Source organism: Trachypithecus francoisi, unplaced genomic scaffold (genome assembly GCF_009764315.1).
Source record: "Trachypithecus francoisi isolate TF-2019V2 unplaced genomic scaffold, Tfra_2.0 Lachesis_group11, whole genome shotgun sequence".
Classification (NCBI taxonomy): Eukaryota; Metazoa; Chordata; class Mammalia; order Primates; family Cercopithecidae; genus Trachypithecus; species Trachypithecus francoisi.
The window spans coordinates 104,821,496-104,840,532 of NW_022681456.1; the positions used below are offsets into that span (position 1 = coordinate 104,821,496).

Here is a 19,037-nt window from a genome sequence, read left to right on the forward strand (position 1 = left end):
CAGCTTCCTACTTCACTGAGAAAAAAAGTAACCAGAAAAGAACTTCTCAGTGTTCCCATCATCACAACCACCCAACCTCCTGAATCTGTGCCCATATTCCCCACTGTCTCTAAGGGTAAATTTATTCCTATCTAAGGCAAACCCCTTTACAAATGTTCTAGATCATTCCACTCTCACCTAGTCAAGATGTTGCTCTAGTGAATAGTCCCTTTCAAAACCAAACAAACACGATGTTCTATTTTCTGTATTTAAAAAATCCACCTTTATCCCTGCCCTTTTGTCTACCTGCCATCCTATTTCTTGGCTCTCCCTCACACCTGCAGTCCTCAAGAGTTGTCTCTACTCACTCTCCTTGTGTATACCTCCTCGCCTCCCATTCTTTTTTAAAGTCACTACAATTAAGCTTTGGTATCCACCACTTCCTAAAACTGCTGCTGTGAAGCTTTTCAGTGATTTCTGAGTTGCTAAACCAAATGACATTTCCCTGAGGACTTACCTGCCGCATTTAACGCAGATAATCACTCCATCCCTCTTGAAATTATTTCTTCCCTTGGCTGCAAGACACCTGGCTGCGTGGGGTTTTGTTCCTACCTTGCTTAACCAACTTTCTTAGTCTAATTTGCTGGTGTCTTTTCTCTTACTAACCTATATTGGAGTTCCGTGGACCTCCTTTCTCTGTCTAAGCTCACTTTTAGGTGATCTCACTAAGGCTCATGATTTTAAGTATCAGCCATATATTGACGACCCCTCCATGCACAGCTCCAGCCCTGACCTCTGCCCAGAATTCCTGACAAACAAATCCAACAGCCCACTCCTCATCTAAAGCTTCACGTGTCCACAACCAAAGTCCTGATTTTATCCTGCTAAATGTACTCCTCCTACATTTTTTCTTAGTAAATGACAAACAAATCCAACAGCCCGCTCCTCATCTAAAGCTTCACGTGTCCACAACCAAAGTCCTGATTTTATCCTGCTAAATGTACTCCTCCTACATTTTTTCTTAGTAAATGACATTTCTAAACTATTAGTTGCTCAGGTCAATAACTTTGGAATCATCCTTAATTCTCTTTCTTTCATGCCCCAGATCCAGTCAGTAAAGAAATCATGCCAGTTTTGCCTTCAAGAACTGGCCACTTCTTAAAACATGCTGAGGTACCTAAGTGATTACAATAATTTTATGCTTTCAAACTCATTGAGATTTTTAGAAACCCCTTAAGTCACAACAAGTTTCATGACTATGGTTTGTAATAAAAATGTATATAATTCAAATTTAGTTCAAAAAAACATAAATAGAAAATAGGAAATGGTTTTCGTGAGTGATTAATGACCCTGAAAACCAATTCTGAAATAACAATTTTCAAAATGATTTGCTCTAGAGCAACATCAGTGTAATGAATATTTAGCTTACCAAATTATCACTTACAAGGATAATGTTCATTTGGTTTTCTAGGTTCTGAATTATTATTTAAAAATCATCTCTATGATTATAATCACAGTTTGTATTAAGATCTCATGAATCATAGGAAAACTTATCACTCTATAATGTTGATAAAATACTGGCTCTACCATTTTCTAGCTATGTTATCACAAACAAGTTCCCCACACTCTCCGTGCTTCAGTTTCCTCATCTGTCAATGGCAATAATAAAGAGTGCCTACCACTGAATTTCTTAGTAGGTTCAAGTAAGATCATGTACTTGAAGTACGTAGAATTAGTACCTGTCATGAAGTTGGAGGCAGGCACTGTGCTAGGAGTGAGAGAGTTCTGTGGTAGAGTCTTTGTTAGTAAAAGCCCTCAGAGAATTTAAGCATTAATAGGATATTTGAAAGACATTGCAAGGTTTCAGGAATTGCTCGAGACAACCATAAAGGAGACATCTGAAGGCAACATGTATTACTAATGTACAAAGTGAGAGAACTAGCCAGCAAATGCTGTAGACATTCAAATGAGAGGGAAAGATGACTTCCACCACCAGCAGTTTAAAATAATTTATGGTGAAATTTTTGCTTTTTTAAATGCTCAATTTCAATGACAATAAAATCAAGATCTATACCCAGAAAGCACTAATTTTGGCTTACAAACGTGCAGAAACATAGGACTTTATACCAACTACTAATGTAGAGCTTAGATTACATGCTATAAGAGAAACTCTTCTGAAATACAGATACCTATTTATGTGTGTGTAGGAAAAACACACATTTATATTGTTCCCACTACTCACTGATTTATTGCACTGTTGATCACTTTGTTTTTATGTGTATGTAGTGTAAATTTATTATAGACAGTATCAATTATGTATCACTGGGAACATTTCTTCTTCCTGGTACAATCATATATTTACTGAAGACATAAATTTAATCAACAAATATTAATTGCTGATCATTGTGATTTCATTATCTCTGCCTTTCAAATACAGACATGCTTTCCTGAAGTGTAACTAATTGTCCTTAACCCTAGGACTGTGAAGCTATGTATACAAGTAGACAAAATTATTTCAAAGTTCGACCCCAGGAAAGGGTAAAAGAGGACCTAAAACCTTTATCTTTTCCCCACTCTAGTTGGCCCGCCACAATAAACTATTGCAGCAGATGCTCAAACCAGGATCAGATCCAGATGAAGGAGATGAAGCCTTAAAGTATTATGCCAACCACACTGCACAGATTGAGGTAACCATCTATTATTTATTGAAAGGGACCAACTGTGAAAAGTTATGCTTACTTTCTATTTTAGACCATTTTCATATTTTTTTCTAGAGCAATGATGCAGAATTGAGTGGTTTAAAGTGAAAAATGTATAGTAAAAGGATGAGTGAGGAGTAATGTATAGTAAAAGGATGAGTGAGGAGTGATGTATAGGAAAATGAGGTGTACATCTTTCAAAGTTGTCTTTTTACTAAGACTATATGTAAAATTTCTTTTGTAATTAATAGATTTTTTTTAACCATAGAAGCAATTAATCATTGCAGAGCAATAGTGTTTGAGAGATGGGACTATTATAATAGAAGGCTTCATTCAGGAAAAGGTATCTTTTTTAAAATTGTGGAAGGCTTATTAAAATAGAGATCTCCAACAATTCACAAGTGGAGTAAACATGAGAGAAACTAATACAGTTTTCATATTGATGCCATAGCCTTGGAAAGGTTTAACAGTTTCCATTTTCAGTATGCAGCAATTGACCTCCCCCGACCCTCATAAATGAGACATTATTTAATGGTTGGTGGCAGTTCAGGAGGTGTGGGTCAAAATGGACTTATCATTATATGTTCTGAGACCCATCTGGCTGTCATTTACTAGCTATGGTATCATTTTGACACTGGCTGGCAGAGCTAATCAGGCAGAAGTGAGCAGAGTAGTTGACGCTTGTCACTCCTATAATTTACGTTTATACATTCATTCATTTTGGCAGATATTTTTTACTTTTCAGCAGAGTGCATAATGGGCATCACTGTGTTCACTCTCGGGATATATAACCCCTACACTGTATTGTTTACTATTGCCATACCTTTGTGTCACAGAAATGGATACCTTGCTCACATTTGTAAACATTAATAGTACCACAACTTTGGTGTTAGACTTGACTTAGTGGAACCCATGAGCTGGACTAGCAGCAAAAATATTTCTGTACAAGTAGAAATACGTCTTCAAACCATGAAGGTCTTAAGGAAGATCCCAGAAGTCAAAGTACAAAGCTAGGAGATCAGAAGAGACCAGGGAATAGGAAATAGAGTGAGCAGGCCATGCAGAGAAGTTTGGTTAATGCCTGTGAGAGATGGGAGCTGTCGATGTTGTTTTATTGATTCCAGCAGTGAGGAGAGATTTAGCTATAAATACATACATTCAGTAAATATTTACTGAGCACTTACTCTCTACCAATTCACACATATAGAAGATAATTCTGTCATAAGTATATAAACAAAGGGCCAAGGAAATGTAGAGAAAATAGTAATTAGTGGTGCCTGAGCAATTTCAGGATAGATTTCACTGAGGTTACCTTTAAGAATGTATTAAAGATTGAGTATGAGTTTCTCCTTCAGAATGGGGATTTCAGAAGGAAGAAAGTTAAGTGAAGGGAAGGTAAAAAACACATGAAGGAGATGACTATTTTCAAAAGATCAATCTGGTTGCTGTTTGGAGACAAGACTGGAAAAGAGAGTGGGATAGAAAAAACACAGGCCGGGCGCGGTGGCTCAAGCCTGTAATCCCAGCACTTTGGGAGGCCGAGACGGGCGGATCACGAGGTCAGGAGATCGAGACCATCCTGGCTAACACGGTGAAACCCCGTCTCTACTAAAATATACAAAAAATCAGCCAGGCGAGATGGCGGGCGCCTGTAGTCCCAGCTACTCGGGAGGCTGAGGCGAGAGAATGGCGTAAACCCGGGAGGCGGAGCTTGCAGTGAGCTGAGATCCGGCCACTGCACTCCAGCCTGGGCGACAGAGCGAGCTCCGTCTCAAAAAAAAAAAAAAAAAAAAAAAAAAAGAAAACACACATTGATCAGATAGGAAGATATTATAATGGTAAATGTGAGAGATGATGATATCGAAGATGGCTGGACTGGAAAATACATATATATAGATACATGCATGTACATCTCTATATATTGATATATATATATATATAGTAAACACACACGTATACATATACATATTGACAGGGCTTGAAGTTGAAATGCACATGTTAGGAGAATGGTGTGCAAAAGGATGTCCTCTGGGCTACTCATTTGAATAAATGAGCAAAAGTTGGTGCCATGTATGAGAATGCTAGGAGAGAGTGAAGTTTGGCAGCTAAAAGATAGAAGAAGATTATTTGTTCATTATTGGATAGATTGAATTCGAGGTGACTTTGAGTCATCCATGGAGTTCGATATACAAGTCCGGGTTTCAAAGGAGTGGTCCAGGCTGATGAACTCATTCATCAGTTCTCATGTTCATCCGAAGCCAGCTCACATGACCTACTCAGAGAGGCCTTCCTCCCTTCTCCAGGCATTCATTAATTTCATCTCACTGTGTATGCTTCCACAACAGTTTGGTTATTCTGTTAGTTTAATATTTATCACATTGGAATATTATTAGCTTCATATATGTCACTTCTCCCTTACTTGAGGCAGGGACTGGTCTTGGTCATCTTTGTATTTCCAAAACTGAACCCTGTGCCTTGAACGTAACCACAACAATTCATGTTATTGAGAATAATAGTTTGTCTGCAAGTTGTAGACTTAAAGACCCTGGGAAATAGGAAGAGCCTCACGTCTAATCGCCCATCTAAGAAGGTATTGCCCTGTAATAATCTGCTTCTGCTTTAAATTCTTCCTGCAATAGAGTTCTCACTACATCACGAGGAAACTGATCTGATTTTGAATGACTCTAATAATTAGAAACTTTTTTAAAATAAAGAATTAACATTAGCCCATTTTAATATTTACATTCAGAACATTTTCCCCCCTCAACATGATAGCTTGACTCTAACATCTGAAGAGCCATCATGATTACTAAACTACAAGCTCTTACCCATTGGGGTTGGTGGTGTTTTTTCTCCAACATGCCTCACCTAAAGACTGAATAAGCATTTGTTGAATAAATGTATTGAAAAATCATCCATCTCTGGTTTTTTGCAGTTAACACACCTCCATTTCCTTCAGTAATCCCTCCAGTTTGTCCATGCTGTTTGCAAAATGTGGCAACTGTAATCAAACATAACATTTCATAAAAGGACTGAAGAGCTTGGCTTATAATAATCTGACACGACTTCTTTGATGAACCCTGAGATTTTTTTAAAAATATTTGATACTATTGGATCAAGTAAACCTTTTTTCCCCATATGGTTGCCTGTCATACCAAATATGTCCAATTATTTTGTACAATTGATTTTAGTAACCTATATCCAGGAATTTTTATTTACCTTACTAAATTTCATGTAGTTTGCTTTATGACAGTATTCTAGTATGTAATTGAATATATCACATATCATTTAGGATACCTTCAGTTACAAGTTTAATAGAATACCACACTGACAATTGTTTAGACAGTAAAATTTTATCTGATGGGAAGTCTGGAGTATCAGTAGTTCTATAATTGATTCAGTGACTCAGTGATGTCTTAAAATATGCAAAATCTTCACACATTTATACTAGGTTCCTTATCATGCTGACTCTGTCTCACCTCATGGTTGCAAAATGGCTGCTCTTAGACCCTTTTGTTCTAAGCAAGAAGAAAGATGGTACAGGCAAACCAAAGAAACAAAAACAAACAAACAAAAAACTTTTGTTTTTATATATTTGGTTTTCATTTTTGTTTTTGTTGTTGTTGTTGCTGCTGTTGTTGTTGTTTTGTGTGTCTCTTATGGCTCTCTGCCTTTACCAACAAACAAAATCTCTCCTGGAAGCCCTTTCGGGAGATTTCTCTTTATGCCTCACTTTCTAGAGGTACAGCCCATGACCACCACCACACCAGTCAGTAGCAAAGGGAAGCAGAATTACTCCTTTGGGTTAAGCCAATCCTTATTCATTCCTGAGAACTGGGCACTGTACATAAATGTGAACCTTGAAATTTAGGCTACATGAACCCTTGTTACATAGTAAAGCTGTATGAAAATAGTCAGCCTTTTTTTTTTTTTAGTCTAAAGTTAAACAATCACAAATAACAAATAAGGGAGGCTCAAAATTATGGGTATTTAAATATGGGTATATGTTTACATGGATGTTGTACCTACAAAAATATGTTTTGCCATGAGTAAGAGAACATTTTAATGATAGAAAGCACTTTTCTCTGTAGAGTTCAGACACATAATGTTGAATATGTCATTTGTTACCCGAAAGCCCCTTTTAGGACGAAGAGGCTAAGAACAAGATACAAATAGTATAAGTGCTATATTTAAGCCTACCCAGCCAATCACTTTCTAATTAAGACTGTCTTAGTTTTAGGATGTACTTCACAAAAATAAAAATGGGTGGCAGAAGTATAATGCTAACCCAGAAAGAATAAAAGGTTTTTAGTTTTTGTTATGTTAAACAAAGTATAGTGTTTATGATATATTAGTCAATTAATTTCTCTTTTTTAAGAGAAAAATGCAAAGTAGTGTAGTAAAAAGGGTTCTTTCAGATATTTCAAGTTGGCATATTTTTTCACAACTGAGTTCATAAAACATCATCTTCAAACTCATATTAAAAACAAAAGCAAGTCTAAGGCTGAGGTGTCCAAAAGGCTAAAAACAATGCAAATTAATGTTTTCAGATTGTCCGGCATGATAGGACCATGGAACAAATAGTTTTTCCTGTCCCCAATATATGTGAATACCTCACTCAAGAATCCAAGTGCCGTGTGTTCAATACAACTGAAAGGGATGAACAAGGAAGTAAAGTGAATGACTTTTTCCAGCAAACAGAAGATCTCTACAATGAAATGAAGTGGCAAAAGAAAATCAGGAGTAAGTACAGTAAACTGAAATGGTTAGTTTTGTGCATAGTGGTAGATAATTTGGTACTTTGGGACGCATGATGCAGCTCATTTAAATTGTTTTTTAATTTCTTGCCAGTCTGACATACTGAATTCACTTGCAGGCTTAAGGATGTCCACTTAGTCTACCACTGGAGCCAAGACACCTGCAGCTTAAGGAAAACAGAAAGCCCTAACTAATTACATCAACTCTTCATGATGATCCCTTTTTTAAAATAAATATTATGAAATGCAGGGTTGCAGCTGTACGTTTTCAAATGTTGAAGAGCTGTAGGTTTGAAGCCCATGAGTGGGCCCTGACTGGCCTGTCAGTGAATAGGATTGAGAGACATCAGCTCCTGCACACTCTTCCTCTATTGTCCTGAGATTGAGGGGCTTGTTTCATGTTTTGCTGAGAGTAATTCTTTCTTTGAACATATCTTTACCTCCCCTCACCAAACAAGCTCTACATGTCATGACACTTGTATTTAAATAAGACAATGTTATAATATTCCAGTTAAAAAATCAGTTTAGTACAGTTCCCATGACTTATCTCTTAGATCTCAAACCTATTAGGAAACACTGACTTTTAAAATTTTAAATTTTAGAATTTTTAAATAAACTTTAGTTTGTTTTCCAAGATAAGGGATCTCATGAGTTTTTCACAAAAGTCAGTGGGGGAAACTCTTGAGTAGGTCTTTTTCAGTCCCTTGGAGTTTTCTAGACAAACAGGATATGGTCTCAATATTTCTATTCAACAGTATTTCATTATGCTAGTTTTCAGGAACTTTGGTAGGTATGATTTATGAATTTGAGTGGTGCTTGAGAAATGTCTTTAGGTATAGGGGTGTGGTATGCATTTTCAGGCTTTTAAAACAGAATGTTTTTTAAAAAATCAAAATTATTCTCCCTTAGCAATTTACCATGTAGAGCCTTATGGAATTCAGTGAAAATTTTGGGTGTCTAAAATACATATGAAGACACAATTTCATTTGGAGCATTTAAAAAACATACATTTTCTGGCCAGGCATGGTGGCTCATGCCTGTAAATCCCAACACTTTGGGAGGCCGAGGCAGGCAGATCATGAGGTCAGGAGATTGAGACCATCCTGGCTAACACAGTGAAACCCTGTCTCTACTAAAAATATAAAATATTAACCAGATGTGGTAGCATGTGCCTGTAGTCCCAGCTACTTGGGAGGCTGAGGCAGAAGAATCGTTTGAAACCAGGAGGCAGAGGTTGCAGTGAGCCAAGATTGCACCACTGCACTCCAGCCTGGGCAACAGAGCGAGACTCTGTCTCAATAAAACAAATAAACAAACAAAAAACAAAACAAAACAAAAAACACATATATTTTCTCCTTGACAATCAATTGAATACTGAACTAGTGCTTTGGGGGGTCTGTGCTTTTAAAAAAAAAATAAGCATTTTGTCATTTACCAAAAATTAATTCTTAAAATAATTTTCAATGTACATTTTACTGTAAAATTTGGAAGCAGCTTATTATGAGGCCATAGGCAGAATCTAATTCATTTGGTGGATTCAGTAGTGAGGATTTGTTATTACAAATGCATGCATCAACATGTTATAATTTTGTCTTAATAGTCTACCTTTAAAAACGAGGACTCCTAATTGAGGAATGATGGAGATGCAGATGTTTACAGTTTATGGTACATTAGTCAATTAAATGGCATAGCTAATCATAGCATATTTCGGCATTGGAATGTTCCCTTCCAAGAGAAGGAAAACAAGATGTACTGAAGAGAAGTACAGTTTGTAAGTAGGCAATAGGCACTAGGTTGAAATTCACAGGATTTATCTACAAAGTTTATCATTTCCATTTGAAAATCAATGTGCCTTTCCCCCTTGATTAACTTAAATTTTTTAATCCTGGTGTTAAGTTTTTAAAAGTTGGAGAATGGACAAGACCTATAGGAGCCATGTGAGTGCCCAGGGCAGGCTAGTAAGTTTGGCTCTCATTCAAACTTACATGCATTACAAGTCTGTTCAGTTATTTAACAGAGGTGGAAAGAACTGACTTTTGGTTAATGTAAGCTGTATTCGATTGATGCATTTACTAATTCATTTCTGATGACAGACACAGAGTCCTTTGTTGAATATATTCAGCAAAGCCTGTTCCACTTATTAGCAGTTTTTATTGTAGTGCTCATTTTCTTCTGCTGTTTCAAACCCAACAAGTTCTTAGGAAGATTTAAGGTTTAAAATGTAGATAATATTATAAATCACTAGTTCCCTGTCAGGAGTACTATGTCTCATGATTAGGTTTCATAGTTTCAGGTAACTGTGACTGTGTCTAGGAATTTTCATTAGAAATATGTCTGTGCTATGGGTTTGGAGTCTTTTTATTTGACTTTAAGGCATGGGAGTGGGACCAATTTATCAATATTACCAAATTATCCAGTGAAGTATATCATTTCATTAAAAGGGACCCCAGGCAACTGCTAAACTGCTCTGTGGATAGATTACAGAGAATTATTACAGAATCACCTTTTCTGACCACCTTTAGCGATTACAAAATTCCTCGCCCTTCCACAGTAGTTTAGGCCTAAACTGGCTGAAGGATGAAAAAAGGAATCAAATTTCACTCCTTTATGGTTCTGATTGTTTTTAATAAACTTACTTAAGTCAAATACTTATTTAAATAGGTTTTTATAATAGTTTACAAAAATGATGCATTTAGTAAAATATTGTTTTGGTAAGCCTCGTGTGTTGAAACCAAAATTTATTTTTCTGTTCTGTTCCTTTATGCCTCTCACTCCCTAGATAACCCTGCACTGTTCTGGTTCTCGAGGCACATCTCTCTCTGGGGGAGCATTTCCTTCAACCTGGCTGTGTTCATCAATTTAGCTGTTGCTCTCTTCTACCCATTTGGGGATGATGGAGATGAAGGCAAGTGCTCGTTTTTCCTTAAAAGATCAATATTTTAAAGTTCCCACTTAACTATTTAGAGCTTCAAAATAAGAATAGTTTCATTCCTGTTAAATGGATTTTTCTATACTTGTTGGAAGTAGAGTATGATAGTAAATAGAATAGGCAGAAAAGTGTGGTCAATAGAATTATTATTTTTTAAAAAGCTCATATACACAGTTGTTATTAGAGCTATATTATATCTTGGCAAATAAAGCAATGAAAAGATTTGTCATTTCTACCTAATTATTATGACCCCAAACATTTTTATACTGTATCATTTCAGTTATGCAAATGACAGCTCTGTGCCCAAATATTAATTGTTGTTACCTAAATACTGGCATTTATATTTTACTCTCTTTGTTTTCTGTCTTGTCTAAGATTTCTATAGTAAGCGTACATGTAATCTAGAAATAATTTTTAATTCTATACTAAAGTCAGGGATTCTTAAGATAATTAAATGTTTGTCATCTGAGGTTTCAAAAGTGAACAGCATATGACAAGACAATAATAGGAAATAAAGGATACTGAATATGAAACTAATATTATTAAACTAATAATACAGAAGCAAAAATGAGAAAGTATATCATTTTAGGTGAAATTAGAAATATAGGAGCAATATACTGAATCGTGAGACTTTGGGAAGTAAGTTTTGTGTAAGTTTGGTGGAGAGCATGGGAAGTATGTTACAGGTTTGGGCTATAATCTGGTAAATAACTTTGGAATGGGCATGGAAAGAATGGCTTGGAAGAAAAGATAGAGAAATCAGCTAATAATAACCATGCAGTGCTTTTGCGTCTCATCATTTCGTGGGATTACTGTGAGAATTTAATGAGATGCTGTAGGTAAAGCATTTAGAATAGTACCTGATAAACCTTCAATAAAGTTCAATGGTGGTGGTTGATGTTTAAAAGGTACATATTTATACTACAGAAAGAAACCTCGAGGAAAGAGAGTATGATAAGAGCAATGGGTATTTCAGCCTATTTCAGATGAACTGGGGGTGGGCAGGAAAGGAAATCAGAGTCCGAAAGTCATTTGCTCTTTTACAGATTCATTACAGATAACATAAATATCAAAGTTCTAAACTTTAGCTGTAATCTGAGTAGTCATGAATAACCACTGTTTTTGGAAGGCATACCCAGAAAAAAAGAAGAATATTAAGCAAAGGAGTGGATGTATGAGTTAAATAGCAGTGAAAATGTAACACATATTTGGCCATCCATTATAGAGCAACTGCACATTCACCAGGAAGTAAAAACGGCTTTCTCTTCACTATGTTTAGTCTCCTTTAGTGATAAACTCTTAGCATGGAGGAATATAACTCTTGGGAGGAAAGAAGTCCAGCATGAAATGATAAATCAATATCATCTGCACACAGAATGCAGACAAGATTATAGAGTCCCAGTTAGTAGAAGCATAAAGTCTTAAAAAAGGAAGCAATTCTGGAAATCATCTAATATCAAGCACTCATTTGACAGATGAACAGATGGAAGTCCAGAAAGCCTAAAAAATAGCATATCTTAGAGTAGAAGGCTAACCCTTTTGTGTCCAATCTAGGATCTTTCTCCATGGATTAGAAGCATGTCATTAACAGGCGCCCCTTCTTCATACAGGACCTGATTTCCCTTGAGTTCCATTCCATGATCTGCCTTTCTTGACCACCAGAGCCAATGTATGTAGGCTCTGCTGCCACCTATTGTACATGAAATATAAGAGTGATGGGAAATGCCACCCCTCTGGGCAGTTGCTCTTTACTCATTCAGGAGAAGCAGAACACATGGTATTTGTAACACTTGCCTGGCCAATAATAGTTATAATAGTAATACTGATAATAATAGCAGCGGATGTTGTTCACCACTTAGACTGGGTCAGGGAAAATGCTAAGCACTTCGCATACATTTCACTTAATCTTCCTGACAAATCCGTATTCTTATGAAGGAAGAATATCCTTATGGATGAAGAATATTTTTATGGATGAAGAAACTGAGGCTGAAGATTTGCCTTGTAATTAGAGTTCAAAAATATGTATTTTAAAATAAGCTCACCAGGTATTGCTGGTGCAACTGGTCCTTGAAAAAGGACTTGAAGTAACAGATTTTCAAAGATGTTCTTTACCCATTAATGGTGGGACGGGAGGAGCATTTTCTCTCCTTAATACTTTATATGTGTATCCATTTTCTATAATAAACATATTATTTTAATAATACAAATGTTTTTTAATTTACTCTATATATTTTTAAATCTTAAAAAGTATGAAGTTTATCTTTTATAAAATAAAATCCGGAAAGCAAAATTGCAAACTTCAATCCAGTTCACATCATAGAGCTCTGCTATCTACCTCATGCAGACTCTATAGTTTCCTGCACAGAACATGCTGCTTCTTACTTCCCTGTTTCTCTCCATCCCTCTGTCTCCCAAGTAGCCTCATGAGATCTTTCTGTTTCCTCTACCTCAGTCCAGCTAAAGCAGATATCCACTCAGGAATCCCTGGGTGGCCTGTACTATTGTGCCTTATTCATTTCTTGGTCCCTTAACTAGACTGTGAAGTCTTTGAGGACAAGGACAAGTTTACTAATCTTTGTATTTTTTTAAAATACAAAGATGGTAAAACCTTTGTATTTAACAGTGCCTGGCGCATAGCAGCACTCCATCAACAGTTGTTGAAGGAATTGAAATCACCATGAGGAACTCATTTTCTTTAACGCAAAGCACTTGGCAGAAAGAAAGAATTACACTACAAATTTTAATATAATTTTTAAAAATCACATGCTATCTTGGTATAAGACATTCCCATGGCATCAATTTTCTCCTAGTTATGGGAGGTATAAGTTTGTTAGTCCCAGAAATAGGACTAACAAACACAAGGCTGGAAGACATGGTGCGCTATCATCAGGTGCAGATGCAGACTTTACTTCTAGAAAAGGACTAGATAGCAGTTAACAGCAGTAACCAAGGTAGAGCCTCAGCTTAGGATATCTAAGTGGATGTGGTGCTTAGAGGGAAGGGAAGGCATGAGCTGCCATTTTGTCAATGTCAAGCCCCAAGGTTATGTCTGGGTCATCTGGTTATAGTTCTGGATGAGTTATTTAATTATAGCTCCATGAATAAGGTTAACATTTGGTCAGGATTAGCTTAGTCTTAATCTGTTGCACACTGCATGGCTGCATGGCTATGAATGCTGAGGAAAGAGAGCTAAGACTGTTACACACACTTGACCATCAGAATTGTCTGGAGGAAAACTCTGTGCTGGTGGTGAAGGTTCTTTGATGCTGGATTTGGTCTAACAGGCTGAACAACTGTATGCCAGGGCCACTATGAAGTGATTTAGAGATGGGTGAGATTAAAGATGGATGAAAATTCCTTCAAGAAGTGCTTAAAAATGATGGAGACATGTCAGAGAACCCAGGATCCACCTAGAAAGGTCTCTAGGTGGTCAAATATGAGAAAATTTAGAGAAAAAGATTATTGACAGTGACACATTATCTCCCATAGCATAAAATAAGAATCCAGGAGTTCCTGTTGATAGTGGAAAGAGAAAGCTCTTTTTTAATAATTGTATTCCAATTAATGAAATACAGACAGAATGATGGAAATAGAATGTCACCATTTGGCAAACATCACAGTAGTAAAAATTATCCATGGATGCTAAAATTAATGAGTGACCATATGATGAAAAGTATATAACCTATATATAATATACAAGTCTCTCTCTACAATATACTTAATTATGAAAGGAAAAATAATAACTTTAAAGTGGGGGAAATCGCTTTAAGTGATCAGCATTAATGGCACCAGTAATGAAACCCAGCAACATCACGTGCCTCCTGATACAATCACTGACAAGGATGTAACATCATCTTCCAAAAATGAATTAACTGAGAAAATTTCAGACAAACCCCAAATGAAGGCTATGCTACGACATAATTGGCCAGTACTCTTCAAGGTGTCAAGCTTATGAAAGACAAAGAAAGACTGAGGAACTATCCAAATTAAAAGATACTAAAGAGACATGACAGCTGAATCCCATGTGTGACCCTGGTTCAGAAGAAGGACGTAAATTGGGCAAATGACCAACTTTGACTATATAGATGGTAAAAGTGGTCTATCAATGTTAATTTCCTGATACTGATCATTGTAATGTGGTTATATGAGGTGTTGACATTTGGAGAATCTAGGTAAAGGATAAAGTTAAAAAAGAAAAAATAATAATAAATGTAAGGATTCTGTCCAACCCTGAAGTTCCTTGACTCGGTGTAGAAGTTGATTATGAAATCACCTGATAAGTCTTGGACTACAAAAAAGAGCTCTGCTTAAAATATGCCACCCTTCTAACCCCAGATCCTAATACATGCTGGTACCAATGTGATGTTGAGAACAGAGGGACTGGCAGAGGGAAGGAGCCATGTATGCCTCCTCCAAGTATATTTTCCAGTCTGAACACCTGAACTGCTAGGAGTTTCTTGTGCCCAAATATTTGATTCACACTTGGGTTATGATATTAACTGAGAGAGTAGTTTCCCTCTTCAACCAGATAGTGGGGTATAATAACTAAAGGGAGACATTCTCTGAGAATTATCTAAAGGGAGAGATAATTCTCAGAGGACCAGCCTGTTGGACATTCTTCACCCTCTCCTGGCAGACAGAGAATCTCCTTTAATTGCCAGGCTTTGAAGAGTTTGGTTTCAATTTGTTCAGGAGTACAGGGCTTATTTTTTATGGCTAAAGGTTTTGGGTTGGGTTTCTTTGTTTGGCTGATTGGTTTTTGTGGCTGTTTGTTTGTTTATCATATGCTTCTCTAAAAAAGAAAAGTGCCAATGTTGAGGAATGAGGCTACACTGGTTGTGGCTGAAGCAGCAGCTTCTGGTGCTGGGAATGTCCTGGGAGTCCACATAGAAACTGATGGCTGCCACGCCAGATACCCCTATCCTGGATTTCATTTGGCAAAGGCAGACTAGTTAGTGGAGAAAATTGATGCCATGGGAATTTCTTATACCAAGATAGCATGTGATTTTTAAAAATTATATTAAAATTTGTAGTGTAATTTTTTTTATCCGTCAAGTGTTTTGTGTTAAAGAAAATGAATTCTCCATGGTGATTTCAATTCCTTCAACTTAACTGTTGATGGAGTGCCACTATGTGCCAGGTACTGTTAAATACAAAGATTAGTAAACTTGTCCTTGTCCTCAAAGACTTCACAGTCTAGTTAAGGGACCAAGAAATGAATAAGGCACAATAGTACAGGCCAGCCAGGGATTTCTGAGTGGATATCTGCTTTAGCTGGACTGAGGTAGAGGAAACAGAAAGATCTCATGAGGCTACTTGGGAGATAGAGGGATGGAGAGAAACAGGGAAGTAAGAAGCAGCATGTTCTGTACAGGAAATTATAGAGTCTGCATGAGGTAGATGGCAGAGTTCCATTATGTGAACTGGATTGAAGCTTGCAATTTTGCTTTCTGAATTTTCTTTTATAAAGGATAAACTTCATACTTTCTAAAATTTATAAATGTATGGGGTAAATTATAAAACTTTTTGTATTATTAAAATAATATCATGCTTATTATAGAAAATGGATACATATATAGAGTATTAAGGAAAGAAATGGGAAAAGAATGGCTTTGAAAATCTGTACTGTGGGCTGGGCGAGGTGGCTCATGCCTGTAATCCCAGTACTTTGGGAGGCCAAGGCAGACAGATCACCCGAGGTCAGGAGTTGGAGACCAGCCTGGCCAACAGGGTGAAACCCCCCAACTCTACTGAAAATACAAAATTTAGTCAGGCGTGGTGTCAGGTGCCTGTAATCACAGCTACTTGGGAGGCTGAGGCAGGAGAATCGCTTGAACCTGGGAGGCAGAGGTTGCGGTGAGCCGAGATCAGGCCACTGCACTCCAGCCTGGGCGACAGTGCAAGACTCAAAGAAAATCTGTACTGTCTTCTCTAGAGTTTGTCAGAGAGACTTCAGTTTTCTTTTTAGCATTGAATCTTCAGATAGAAACCAATATGATCATTCTTAGAGAAGAGAATGATAAACATCATTGTTAATAGCTGTTTTTTTTTTGAGACGGAGTCTCACTTTGTCGCCCAGGCTGGAGTGCAGTGGCGCTATCACAGCTCACTGCAAGCTCCGCCTCCCGGGTTCACGCCCTTCTCCTGCCTCAGCCTTCCCAGTAGCTGGGACTACAGGTGCCCGCCACCTCGCCCAGCTAGTTTTTTGTATTTTTTGGTAGAGACGGGGTTTCACCGTGTTAGCCAGGATGGTCTCCATCTCCTGACCTCGTGATCCGCCCGTCTCGGCCTCCCAAAGTGCTGGGATTACAGGCTTGAGCCACCGCGCCTGGACCGTCAATAGCTGTTTTAAATAACTTTTGAGTTTATTCATTCAAATATATATTTAGTGTGAACCTATGTGCTAGCTACTATACTAGACATTCTTTGAGTTCTTTTCACAAAGGGATCAAACACCCAATTTTAAGTGTATGACTGTAATTTCTGTTTGATCAAGGGGAAATCTCAGCAAACCAGATATTGTCTTGGAAAGAATAGTGAAGAGGTAGATAGTTTATCAGGAATTAGTGACAATGCACAATGTGACTATCTATGCCAAATTATTCTAGAATAAGAATGTCACCAAGACATTGCTTATGAATTATGCTGAAAAGTCAGATGTAAATGTGCCTTGAAGATGTTGTCAGTTCTAGTGAACTTAAAACCTAAGGTGTGTGACTTGGGGAATTGATAACTGGAGACTTAGTTATTTATTCAAAACAAACTCACAGAATATATTTTTGTTTGTTAATCAACAAATTTTTATTTGTTGTTGTGTAACAGGCATGGCGATAGGCCTAGAGATGGCCCTTATCCTTTTAGAGTTTATATTCTGATGGAGTCTCAAGTCCCAGTAAGGAAGAGAGAAAGTTGAAGGCATTATTTACTCTATGGCTGTTTGAGGTCTGTGAGGTCAAGGCAGTTGGTGGTCAGTCTGTATTTTGGTAGATGTAGAGTGCTTACAAGCCAACATCATCGTAAATGCGAGTAGGGTACCTGTATGTTAGCATTGCCAGAGGACAAGAATTGAAGGTAACTTTCAGAGCAGTTTACCCTTTTTCTTTCCCCATCTCCAAATTAATCTTATGAGATTATAAATTTGGTGAGGGGGGCGAATATCACATCTCTCTTCCCAACCTCCTTTCATCGTTATGTGCTTTCAGAGACAGCATAAGAACAAACCTTGCAAAAGTAAACATGTCTAAATGAATACTGTTCATTACCTGATTTTTTGTTTGTCTTTTAACAGCTGGCAGGATCTTCCTGCCTATTTCTGAGATGTTAGCACACACTGTGAACTAAGAGTTTTATACAGAATTCATTAAAGGAGTCAGATAATCCCAGAGTTTGACAGTACAAAAGCTATGCACACCAAGCCCTTGAGGTGTTTTGCGTGCAGTAGCAAATTTTATAAATAAAGATAAGAGGTGTGGCCAAAAGAATAAGACTGTTATTGAATATTTACCAGAGGATGTAGTGGAAAATCTCCATTTTGTTGTTTCCTTTCTATGTCAGCCTATAGACATGCATTTGAGGCCCCAGAGCAGATCCAATCAGCCCAAGAATGTTGCCTCTTAATTTACTTCTGCAAATGCAGCACCACGTGACCTTCAGGAAAGGATTCCTTGAATGCATATGTTAGTGCAAATGTCAATGAATTGTACTATTTATTAAAGAAAGAATATTTTTTAGCCTCTCTTTTGGGGAGTTTCTAAGAAATCTTATGTGTAACGGAGTCTGTTTTTTAAGACATTTGGAATGTGAATTTTCTGATGATTAAATAGCTAACCATTTTATTTAGAAGTTGAATTGGCCTTCAAATACACACACTCTTGCACATATTCATACACATGTCTATGCATGTGTGTTTAGCAGTTAAAGCGTGTGTCTATTTTGTAAAGGTTATTCTACTAGATTCTTCAGAGGAATCTAGAATATGGAAACTTGATACTAATAGGACAAGACAAGGTATGAATTCAATTTTTTAATGATTTAGCTATATACCTAATGGTCATTAATCATAAATTTTGAATTAAGGTTCCTGAGAGAGATGTCTATCAAAAGTATTTAGCGAATCATCCTCATATGAGAGAAAGGTGAACAATTGTCTGACTTAATAAAAGGAACATTAGTGAGTATTTAAGTAGCTTGAAAGTAATCACAGATTTTCTGGAAATGTAATAATGAGTAACGTGTTCGAAGACATTTCTTTGAAATATGAAGAATGTACATGGGGTCATTTTGAAATTTGGTGGATTATGGCTTTGACTTAATGATAGCATATAAAGTAGAGCAGCAAATATTTTAGCATTTTTTAGTTTTATTCTTAATAACAATACATTTCTTCCACATTTTACAGGTACACTTTCTCCATTGTTCTCGGTTCTTCTTTGGATAGCAGTTGCGATCTGCACATCTATGCTGTTTTTCTTCTCCAAGCCTGTGGGTATTCGGCCGTTTCTTGTATCAATAATGCTCAGATCAATATACACAATAGGTCTTGGGCCTACCTTAATACTTCTTGGTGCAGCTAATGTAAGTACTTTACTTAGCTTTGTACTATTACAGAATTAGTTTAAAAATGTATGAAATATAAAAATATAACTATATGCTTTTCATTCATGTGTGCATAGT

The 19,037-nt window shown here is 36.9% G+C and overlaps 1 protein-coding gene across 2 annotated transcripts in view; it reads left to right on the plus strand.

Annotated features, from left to right (window-relative positions):
- The window catches only part of ITPR2 (inositol 1,4,5-trisphosphate receptor type 2), a 493,382-nt gene that overhangs the window by 382,489 nt on the left and 91,856 nt on the right, over window positions 1–19,037 (plus strand). For both annotated transcript variants that reach the window (XM_033222612.1, XM_033222613.1), the window contains 4 exons: window positions 2,559–2,666; window positions 7,229–7,421; window positions 10,215–10,340; window positions 18,763–18,938. In XM_033222612.1, coding sequence (XP_033078503.1) covers window positions 2,559–2,666; window positions 7,229–7,421; window positions 10,215–10,340; window positions 18,763–18,938 — 603 coding nt within the window. The remainder of the gene's footprint in view (window positions 1–2,558; window positions 2,667–7,228; window positions 7,422–10,214; window positions 10,341–18,762; window positions 18,939–19,037) is intronic.